The 11,985-nt window shown below is 44.3% G+C and overlaps 1 protein-coding gene across 1 annotated transcript; it reads right to left on the minus strand.

Annotated features, from left to right (window-relative positions):
- Positions 1-11,108: 11,108 nt before the first annotated feature.
- On the minus strand, positions 11,109-11,480 carry LOC110907396. The gene has a single exon (XM_022152387.1). It carries the CDS (start codon positions 11,478-11,480, stop codon positions 11,109-11,111), a length of 372 nt encoding a protein of 123 aa, XP_022008079.1.
- Between the last annotated feature and the right edge of the window lie 505 nt (positions 11,481-11,985).

Raw genomic sequence — 11,985 nt, forward strand, 5'->3', positions numbered from 1 at the left:
AGCAATCCGCTCAGTAGTGTCTACCACATGTTCTGGACCAGTGATCTGACTATCCCCCACCTCTGCCCAACAAAGAGGTGACCGGCATTTACGTCCGTACAATGCCTCAAACGGAGCAGCTTTGATGCTGGTGTGGTAGCTGTTATTATACGAGAATTCCACGAGTGGCAGATGCCTTTCCCAGCTGTTGCCAAAGTCGATTACACAAGCGCGAAGCATGTCTTCTAATGTCTGGATAGTGCGCTCGGACTGCCCGTCCGTCTGTGGGTGATACGCTGTGCTCATATCTAATCGTGAGCCAAAGGACTTGTGCATTGCTTGCCACAGTTCCGAAGTAAAACGTGCATCTCGATCAGAGATGATAGAGGTGGGCACCCCGTGCCTCGAAACAACTTCCTTGAGGTATATTTCCGCTAAAGTGGAGAACTTATCCGTCTCCTTAATTGCCAAAAAGTGTGCGGATTTTGTGAGTCGATCCACGATCACCCAAATAGTATCGTTTCCGCGCTGAGATCTTGGTAGGCCAGTAACGAAATCCATGGAAATTTGCTCCCATTTCCATTGTGGTATCTCTGGTTGTTGGAGTAGGCCTGAGGGTTTCTGATATTCCGTCTTGACTCGCGCACAAGTCAAACACTTGCTGACGTAAGTTGCTATGTGGGCCTTCATGCTAGGCCACCAATACGTAGTTTTAATATCGTGGTACATCTTGTCCGAACCAGGGTGTACCGAGTAGCGAGATTTGTGTGCTTCATCCATCACAAGTTCTCGTAAGTCGCCATAGAGTGGGACCCAAATGCGTCCTGTTATGTAGTAAGCACCGTCTTCCTTCTGTTCTAAGCGTTGCCTTGACCTGCGTAGGGCTTCAGCTCTAACGTTTTCTGGTTTCAGTGCTTCTATCTGAGCAGCTCGTATTTGCGAAGGTAGACTAGAATGGATCGTGAGTTGTAGAGCTCTTATGCGCTTAGGCGCAGTGTCCTTTCGACTGAGGGCGTCGGCCACAACATTGGCCTTGCCCGGGTGATATCTGATAGAGCACTCGTAGTCATTCAGCAGCTCGACCCATCGTCGTTGCCGCATATTCAGTTCCTTTTGCTTGAATATGTGTTCTAGGCTCCTATGGTCGGTGTAGATGGCGCACTTGGTTCCGTATAGGTAATGCCGCCATAACTTAAGTGCGAAAACAACGGCTCCCAGCTCTAAATCGTGTGTAGTGTAGTTCTTCTCGTGAACTTTGAGTTGTCGTGAAGCGTAGGCTATGACCTTATCTCGTTGCATCAATACAAAACCAAGACCTTGAATTGATGCATCGCAATAAACCACAAAATCGTCTGTGCCCTCTGGCAGTGAAAGGATAGGTGCACTACATAGTCTATCCTTTAGATGCTGAAAGGCTAACTCTTGTGCATTTCCCCAATGATAAACAACGCCTTTCTGCGTTAACAAGGTGAGAGGCTGCGCGATCTTAGAAAAATCCTTTATGAATCTCCTGTAGTAACCTGCCAATCCCAAGAATTGGCGAATTTCCTTTGGTGTACGAGGTGCAGGCCAATTCTTAATAGAGTCCACTTTGGATGGATCAACGTGAATCCCATCCTTGTTCACCACATGTCCTAGGAAACGGACCTCTCGAAGCCAGAAGTCGCATTTCGAGAATTTTGCGTAAAGCTGTTCTGTTCGAAGGAGTTCCAAAATAAGTCGTAGATGCTGTTCGTGCTCCTCTTTACTCTTAGAATAGATCAGGATGTCGTCGATGAAGACTATAACGAACTTGTCCAGGTAAGGCTTGCACACTCGGTTCATCAAATCCATGAAAACTGCGGGTGCGTTCGTCAGCCCAAACGGCATGACCAAAAACTCATAGTGCCCATAACGGGTTCTAAAGGCTGTCTTAGAGACATCCTCTTCTCGAACTCTTAGCTGGTGATATCCCGATCTCAGATCGATCTTTGAATAGTAGCTCGACCCCTGCAACTGGTCGAACAAGTCGTCAATGCGCGGTAGAGGATAACGGTTCTTCACAGTTACCTTGTTGAGTTCACGATAGTCGATACACATTCTGAAGGTACCGTCCTTCTTCTTCACAAATAGTACTGGAGCTCCCCAGGGCGATGAGCTAGGACGAATGAAACCCTTGTCCAAGAGTTCTTGTAGTTGCGTGGAGAGTTCTTCCAACTCTGATGGGGCTAAACGATAAGGTGCACGGGCTACGGGCGCAGCTCCAGGAGCTAGTTCAATCTGAAACTCGACTTGGCGATGGGGCGGAAGACCAGGTAATTCCTCAGGGAATACCTCAGGATAGTCGCGTACAACTGGAAAATCTTCTAGCTTCTTCTCTTTCTCTGTGGTATCAGTAACTAGAGCCAAAATCGCAGTGTGGCCCTTTCGTAAGCACTTCTGGGCCTTAAGAAGAGGGATGATGTTCTCAACAGCACTTCTCTTATCGCCACGAATCATGAGAGGTTCACTACCTAAACCAGGAATACGAACGATCTTCTCGTTGCAAAGAATCTCTGCTCGGTGTTGGGATAACCAATCCATCCCAATGACAACGTCGAAACTACCCAAGACGATAGGAATAAGGTCGATAGAGAAGGTCTGGTTAGCGAGAATAAGTTTACAACCTTTGACTACGTGCGAGGCCTCCAAACTCTTACCATTAGCTAGCTCTACTGTGTGCTTGTTGCTCAGGGGTGTTGGAATACGCTTAAGCATCTTACTAACTTCTAGTGACACATAGCTAGTATCGGCACCCGAATCAAATAAGACTGTAACATAAAAGTCGTCGAGAAGGAACTTACCCGTCACCACGTTGGGATCATTCCTTGCTTCACCTTGACCAATCACGAACACTCGTCCCCTGGCACCATTGTTGTTGTTGTGGTTCCCATTGTTACCATTCCCCTGATTGTTGTTGTTGTTGTTCTGATTCAGTTGGGGACAATCTTTCTTGAAGTGGCCTTCAGCTCCACACTGAAAGCACCCTTTGTTGTTACCCTGTTGCTGCCGTTGATTCTGCTGAGGTTGCTGACGATTCTGATTGGCGGGGTATGCGCTCCTGCAATCCTTTGCAACATGACCAGGCTTGTTGCACCGATGACAGTTGCCCCTGGTGCATGGCCCACTGTGGTGTAGGTTGCAACGATTGCATTTGGGGTGACTTCCCTTGTACCCACCCTGACTTTAACCACCCGATGATTGCTGACTGGGGCTCTTGTGGTCGTCAGTCTTTCTCTGCTGAGTCTGAGATTGCACAGAAGTTGAACCCCGGCTTGAAGTTCCATCCCATTTCCGTTTGTCCCCACTAGAAGTACCAGAAGTAGTTGCAGCACCTATGCGCTTTGGTAACTTGTTCTGCTCTACCGCCTGATCAGTAAGACGGTGAGCCAACTGAACAACCTGCTGGATAGTAGTCAAGTTTGCTGAAGTCACATGGCTTTGGATCTCTGGCACCAAGCCCTTGAGATAGAGTTCAATTCGCTTATACGGAGGGTCCACCATAGTAGGACACAACAGGGCAAGCTCATGCGATCTCTTAGTGTACGCCTCAATCTCTGACCCCGTCATCTTGAGATTGTAGAACTCATCTTCCAGCTTATGAATGTCATCGCGACTGTAGTATTCCTCCCTGATCATTTCCTTGAAATTCTCCCATGGGGTGGCGTTGGCAGCAACCAACCCCAACATCTGCACTTGAGCATTCCACCACGTGAGGGCCAAACCCTCGAGAGTGCCAGTAGCATACTTCACCCTGCGCGCTTCAGGGCATTCGCACATTTCGAACACAGACTCTAGTTTCTCAAACCAGTGTAGGAGACCTACTGCTCCTTCAGTTCCGCTAAAAGTAGTGGGTCGGCAGTCCATAAAGGTCTTAAAAGTACACACCGGTGCCTGAGCATATTGACCTCCTGCGTTTGCAGCTGCAAGCGCTGCGGCAACTCGTTCGTTGATCAAAGTCGTCAACTGGGCTTGTGTCATGTTAACGCGTCCAGACATGATTCTTCATAATAAGAGTAATACGAGTGAGAGAGGTTCGTGAAGGTACGATAGTAGGACAGAGTAAGCACGCACGTGTTCAAACAACAGTAGTTATACTAATCAAGCATACCATGGGCAATGTACTATGTAACTAACAAGTAGGCAATATACACATATCATAGTACCTAGTATGTCGAGCCTTGCATGCGGAGTGAAGTGTCGTTGTGGACCGTTGAGCACTGTACCGGTTATAGTCTGGTTTTAACAAAAAAAAAAAACGTTTCTCTTTTATTAAAACCTAGTTCACTATAACCAATGGCTCTGATACCAATCTGTCACACCCCCAAAATCCCACCTGCGGAGTACTACCGCTTGGAGGCGTGACTGACCAGGATCCAGCCACCAATCATACTGAACAAGCATATAACAGTTATAAAAGTTTAACCAATACGATCGGTGTTTCAAACAAACAAAGTTTCAATTGCAAGCGGAAGCATAAGTCATAAAGTTAAAACATAAGTTCAAATGGTTTCAAGTTCAACATAGTACGCAGCAATCCGTGTCCCACAACGACTCTCCTCCATGCAAGCTCCCGCTGAGAACCTAGGGTCCTGCAAAGCATGTAGTAACGAGTCAACAACTAGTTGAGTGAGTTCACAGTGGGTGTTCGTTTTAGTTGTTTCGAAAACAGTTTCCTTTATCTGGCATCCTGCCGTGGGGGTTACCCCATAGTTTAAAAACGTGACTTGTTCATTCCCAGTTACTCCGGCACTCCAGCCGTGGGGGCTACCCCATGATAGTTATCAGGCATTTCGGCCGTGGGGGCTACCCCATGCGTACACTAGACTCGTTACCATATCGACTGCTGACTGTAGTCATGTTTATGTGCCCTGAAAACATCAATGTCTATCATCATTGACGTGCCCCAGATCCATTAGTTCACGCCCGTCCTCTGCGGCACGGTGTGAGGTTTGTCAGACCTAAATAGCGCTATCTAACTAATGACCCGCTCGCCATTGGCCCGGCGATTAAGTCGATACAAAAAGGAGGGACTTCGTGATAGAGTTTTAGTCTAGTACGAGTTATCCGTCCATCCGGACGAGGAATCACATTCCTGAACCATAGCCGTCCTACCCAAGGAGGACGAGGAACCCACGTTCCTTAACCCCGTTCCCAACCCAGGGAATCCCATGCTTTGTAGAGGGTGTGAACTCACCTTGGTTTGCTCGGTAGTAACACAGAAAGTCAATCAAATTGCAGGTAATCAATTAGGTCCTATCACAGATATTATTCGTATCAGATTCAAGCCAAGCAGTGCACGAATGTTCAACACGTATGGCAAACACGTTTAACAGCTCACAGTATTTTCAATTAACAGTAGTACATTCGGCTCATAAGTTCAGTCCAACTACTTAAGCCCAAAACACGTAATAGCAGATAACACAGAAGCCCATAAGTCCGGCCCATTAATTTAGGCCCATAACTAAGCAAGTCCAATAAGTGTGGTCTCGAGTCGCAACCGGACTCGCAAACATGGTTTCGAGTTGTGCCGTCTATGCTGGTCGTTGGTGGTTGCGAGTCGCAACCTATGTCGCAACCACGGTCTCGGCTGGTCATGTTATGATCTCGAGTCGCAACAGGACTCGCAACCTGTGGTCTCGGTTCATCATGCTGTGGTTGCGAGTCGCAACAGGACTCGTAACCTCTGTCGCAACTGGCGGTCTCGACTTGTAATGTTGTGGTTGCGAGTCGCAACCAGGGGTTTCGACTCCCCAACAGTTGCTGATCCTACGCAGATTGTACTAACCAATGAAATTCATGCAGAAATATGTACCGTCCACTAAACATGTTTTGTTGTCTAAAATTTACCCAAAATGGATCAAACAATGCAGGTTTCAAATATTCAAACCACATTCAAAGCATATTCAAGTAGTTCTTCATGTTCTTCAAACATTCAACAAGTTCTTCAAATATTCAAATCATGTTCATCATATATTCATAACACAAACATTAAGTTCTTTATTTATTCAAAGCATAAACAACCCTTATTCTACCAAATTATGAACAAGCATCGAAATACTTAGCACAACACACAAACTCGGTTTTTATACAAATCCGATTATATGACAAATACAAACCGATTTCATGCTCCTTAAAAACTAGTGGTTCAACCTCCTTTAAACACAAAGCATCATCAATCCGAAATCAAGCATGTTAACCGGTTCATGTAATATCATCTTTTTGTCAACAAATACAATTTTCTATCAAACCAACACTTATCATAACAATTAGCAAGCAAACAAAGTGTCAAAATCATTAATTCAAGCACAAACACAATAAGAATCACTAACCGGTTAAGAGGTAGGAAAGGTGAACTCCAAGTGTTGATTCCCAAGCTTGAGCCGAAATCCTAGTGCTAACCGGTTGGATCCGAAAATGATGTGTGTTTGTGTTCTTAGGGTTTTAGTGAGAGTGTGTGTGTAGGAGTGTGAGTGTGGTTGCCCAAAGAGTGACAAGGTTGGCTAGAGGTGTGGTATAAATACTAGTTTCCCCAAGGTGCACCCTAATGGGTTTATAAATTGGTTAAGGGGTTTACGGCCCAAATGGCCCAACCGGCCAAAGGCCCAAACCGGTTACTGTTCACTCGAGACCTCATGGTCTCGAGTCGGGTTCTCGGCTCACATATAACACATACATATATACATACAAGTGCACACATAACAAGGTACATATCACATAAAGGTTCACGTTTATCATTAAGTTTAATCAGTTACTAGTCACATAACGTACAAGCATGTTACATCAAGGCACAAGAAAGGTTCTAAATTTCGAGTTGTCACAAGTCACACCTCCAAGCGGTGGTACTCCGCAATGTGGATTTTGGGGGTGTGACAACTGTCTTGTGTGACCCACAAGTCTTGTGCGATCATGCAGTCCTAGCTTGTATAATGTGCTTAAACAGTTGCACCAATCTTGTGCGACTATCTTGTGTGATTGCTCTTGTGCGTCTGGCTTGTGCGATTTAGGAAGCCTTGTGCGATCAGGCTTATTATTCGCAATTTATGGAAATCAGTATTATCCTTCCTTAAATCATGCAATCGGTTACCCAATTTCCATTTACTTTGCAATATTCAATTAACAGTTTCTAATCATGTAATAATCGATCAAACATGCTTTTATCAATTGATTTCTTATGAACCCTAACCATTTTCAAGCATAAACAACATCTTATAACATTTAAACTATCAGATTAAAGCTTTCAAAATCATCATATAACATATCCGAAAACAGAAACATGATAGCCGATTAACATCTCTTTGGTCCTTAACCATCTAGATCAAAGCCTTTATCAATCCCTAGATCATTATGTAAAACATATAGACCATAACATCATTAAGCATACAATCCTTATCTTAATCTAACAGGTTGTTTATCAATAATTTTACCAACAAAATACTTTATCATCAAACATCGATTAACATCTTGCCATTCGTACAGTAAGCATCGATCATATAAACAATCAAATAGAAACAAAACGCTAACCGGGTGAGGTGTTTAGAACAAGAAAAGTTTCGAGTGATGAGGGGGGCTGCCGCCGGTCTTCAAAGGAGAGAAGGAGAGAGTAGGTTTTGGTGTATGTTTTGAGTGTTTTACAAACAATGAGGAAACAAAAGCCCCTAAGGGTTGTGTCTTAGTTTAAAAAGGTGAGTGGCCGAACCCATCATGGGCTGCCCATTTGGTTTCGGGTTCAATCATAGTGGACCGAGTGGAAAGTGTGACAAGGATGAGATGTTCGGCCCAACATGGGCTTGTGCGATCGGGTTAAAGTTGTGTGGTTACATTATATACAATCATTACACAAAATCACATAACACAAACATAACATTTCATTTAAACTATGTATCACACAATCACATATAATCCATACAAGTTACATCAAAGTATTACGAGAGGTTCTAAATTACAAGTTGTCACATTATCCCCAAGTTGAAAGAAATTTCGTCCCGAAATTTAGCACGTACTCAATAAGGAAGCTAGTTAAGTTGTATGGTTTTCATGGGGTGTCACAGATTATCATGTGTGATAATCCCTGCCTGGTGGAAACTATTTAGCCCCATGAGTTATGGAGCTGGTCCTGTGTGCATCCTCTCAGCAGGATAATCATCGAAAACTCCCAATCTCTCTACTAGTCTCGTAATGTACGGCCCTCCATACAACCTCGACTTCACTCCACCCTTCTTCGGCCTCACCATCGACCAAGCCAGAATACTCGCCAGATTCGCTGGCCGACGCTCAACCATGCACATCAAACAAAACAAACTATGCTGATTTACTTTGTTATCCCCCTCATGCTTGCCTATCAATGTAGCTGCCAATATCTTATGCACAAACCGATAAAGAGGATCCCTGATATCAGACGCCACCATGTTGTTTGAAAATTGTGAAATAGCAATAGTGCGCCAAAACCTCGCTAAATCCTCTCTCAACACACAATAATCCTACCTCTCTGACACTACCTCTCTCAGCAAACCCCTAAACTCCTCAGCCTCGACCTCTTGTCGTGAATAAAACCCAATCGCCTCTTCAAACTGTGTAATGTCATGTTAAAGATCTTCTTTCCTAAAACAAACGAGACTACATCCGGCTTATCAAACCCTCCGTGATGCCTATACTGAAATGTAGAGTGAAACTCCAATGTAAGCTCATAGTATTGTGGTGCATCACAATCCAACGCCATCCTAAACTTGGGCCCTAATAGCTCCTGCAGCCTCTCAACCTGCCCTAATCATCCAACTAAATCCCAATCTATCCTCCTGAACTCTAGCAGCTTCACCTTCTTAATAATATCAAACCTCATATACTCAGCCGTCCCTAAAACAAACCGCAGCAATGGGCTATCCCATAGCCTCACACTCTGTCCACGTGGGGTCCCCTCATCCCTATACTCAACCACCCTGAGTGGTGTATCAGCCGGCTGCTCCTCAGCAGCTTTAGCAGACCCGCGCCTCTTGCGCTTCGTACCCGAAGAAGAACCTTCACCTGACATCCTGTTCAAACAATTCAATAAACGCGCAAAACAGGTGAACGCACAAACTATTTTTGGTATTTTTTAGTTTTTTAATTTTTTTTTGGAATTTTTAAGAATTTTTCTGATTTTTTATGAATTTTTGAAATTTTTATGATTTTTTAATAAAATAATAATATAATAATATATATTCAAACGACGGCCGTATAGCATTTCGTTAGCGTCCGTTGTTCGAAACAAGTGACTTATCGCAAAACGACTTGAAAACAAACCGAACTTTGCCCGAATGGAGATTGAGTACGAGCGAAGTGGTTTAGTAATCAAGCGATGATGATTCGACGCACAACGGCACTAAACAAGACTCAAAAGACTCAAAACGAGACCAACGGACGCTAAGGACGCAAAACTAGAAACTTTGACACACAATATACAAAATTTACACTTTTACCCCCTTCCGGCACTTTGCTCGCCCTCGAGCAATCCAAGTGCCGACAAAACGTCTAACTAAGCGTAAGCGTGGAAGCAACGGAAACTAGGCGCATATATTTAGTGAAAAATCCTCTTTTAAAGTGAAAACGCGCAACTCGCTTCCCCACACTTGAGTTTTTATTATGCCAAGACAATCGTCCGCAAAATTCAAAACCAATCAAATTAAACCCAACCGACCCCGTCGCCCGTTTTAAAACCTAAACCGTATAAAATTTATCATTCAAACAAAACCACCACCCTTCTTGTTTTTTTTTTCTATCACTATCCCATCCGAACGCCGCTCAAATCAATCAAACAAACAAACGCAAACGGTTTCACCCAAACAATCAGCAACATTATATAAGTATCCCAATCCACCCGTACCCTTACAAAATCCTAAAACAGGCTGGCACATATCTTATCAACTCGATAGACCCAAATATAACTCATGGTGGACTTGAAATGGCAACTTCCTAAAACACAAATGTTTTCAACCCCGCGAGATATCAACTGACTCTTAAACAACCTCAAACATAACCTGGTGATATAACATTGCGTCGACAAAAACCAGACAAATACTCCACACAAACCCGCCAGCAAAACAGACTCGACAAGAAAAACAAACCTGAGACATAGACTTACTGTGGACCTGACTCGAACAAAAACCTACAGACTCAACTGATAACAAAACAAATAGACTCAACACCACTACTCTACTGATCCACCACAGACTCAAACACAGACTTAACACAATAACAGTCACTCAATAAAAATAAAAATAAATTGCAGGTTACATACCTTTAACTCGACGTCTTGAACAAATGAATGCGAAAATACAGGTAGTGGTGGAGACTTTCATAGTGGCGGATGATGGTGGTCAGTGGTGGATGAATCGGTGGTAAAGGGTGGTGGTAAAGGGAATGGCGGTGGGTACGGGGTTTAATAGTGAAGAAAAGGGGTTGGTTGAAGGTGGTGGCAAAGGGCGGTGATAAGTGGTGGTGATGGGTTTAACGTCGCCGGAGAAGAAGTGGGTAGAAAGTTAGGGTTTCAGATGATTCAAATTTGGGGCTTTTCTGATGTTAACGACATACAACGCTCATGCGGCCCGCCTAAGGAAGAAGCTAAGTATAGGCGGGCCGCGTCGCGCTAATGATTTTAAAAGTCTTTTAAGCCCAAGCGGGCCGCGTTAACTAGACATGAAGTCTACGCGGGCCGCCTGGACTGCAAACAGCAGCTGAGTTTTGACAACAACAGCAGTTTCAGCTTAGATTGATTTTATTTAATTCCCAAAATGCCCCCTGCACTTATTTTGTCGATTTTAATGTTAAACGTACCTTGAAAGCTGCTCGTTTGTTGATTTCGCCTACGTGGAGGTGATGGAACCTGCAAAAATACTTACGATGCACAAAAGACGCAAAAATACGCAAAACTATGAAAAAGACGCAAAAACACACAAACCACTAAACTTAACGACACGACACGAACAACGACTCAATGTACAAACTATACACTCGAGTTTTCACTCGAGAAACTACGACACGGTGCTAGGCGGGTCTGAAAGAGGAACGGTTTCCTCTTCGGTGGTGTCGATGGGACCCCCTAAGTAGTGTTTCAACCGATGTCCATTAACCTTCCACTAATTCGACTTGTCTTCATCAAACAACTCCACGGTACCGTAGGGGAAAAACTCCTTCACGACATACGGCCCGGACCATCTCGACTTCAACTTTCCGGCAATCAATTTTAATCTTGAATTAAATAAAAGCACTTGATCACCCACTTGAAATTCTTTCAACTTTCGTAACCTTCTATCATGCAAAGCTTTCGACTTTTCCTTGATGCTCCACGAACGATCATACGCGGCGTCACGAAGCACCTCCAACTCATGAATTTGGAAAAATCGTTTCCTACCGGCCTCGGTTAAATCAAGATTCACCGTTTTGAGTGCCCAAAGAGCCCTATGCTCTAGCTCGACCGGCAAATGGCATGCTTTCCCATAAACGATCATAAACGGTGTCGTACCTAGTGGCGTCTTATAGGCGGTGCGGAATGCCCATAATGCATCGTCCAACTTGTCGGACCAATCCTTTCTACTCTTCCCTACCGTTTTCTCTAGAATTCTCTTCACTCCTCGATTCGCGTTTTCCACTTGACCGCTCATTTGCGGATGATACGTTGTAGACAAGCGGTGCGTACCGATTCCCACTCAAAGATGGAGTACCAAATCGCGTGAATAACTTCTTTAAAAACCTCACCACCACTCGTGAATCATTCATAGGTAAAGCTTGAGCTTCCACCCACTTCGAAACGTAGTCAATCGCAACGAGGATGTACCGATTCCCACTCGAAGATGGAAACGGTCCCATGAAATCAATGCCCCAAACGTCGAAGACTTCCAACACATGAATAGGATTCTGGGGCATCTCATCCTTGGATGAGATGTTGCCGGTCCGTTGGCAACGATCACACTTTCTCACAAACTCTACTACATCATTCACAAACGTCGGCCAATA

Source organism: Helianthus annuus, chromosome 4 (genome assembly GCF_002127325.2).
Source record: "Helianthus annuus cultivar XRQ/B chromosome 4, HanXRQr2.0-SUNRISE, whole genome shotgun sequence".
Classification (NCBI taxonomy): Eukaryota; Viridiplantae; Streptophyta; class Magnoliopsida; order Asterales; family Asteraceae; genus Helianthus; species Helianthus annuus.

Excerpts from the sequence above, each read along its gene's own strand:
- LOC110907396 (XM_022152387.1), bottom strand. The coding sequence starts at position 11,480 with ATGATCGTTTATGGGAAAGCATGCCATTTGCCGGTCGAGCTAGAGCAT.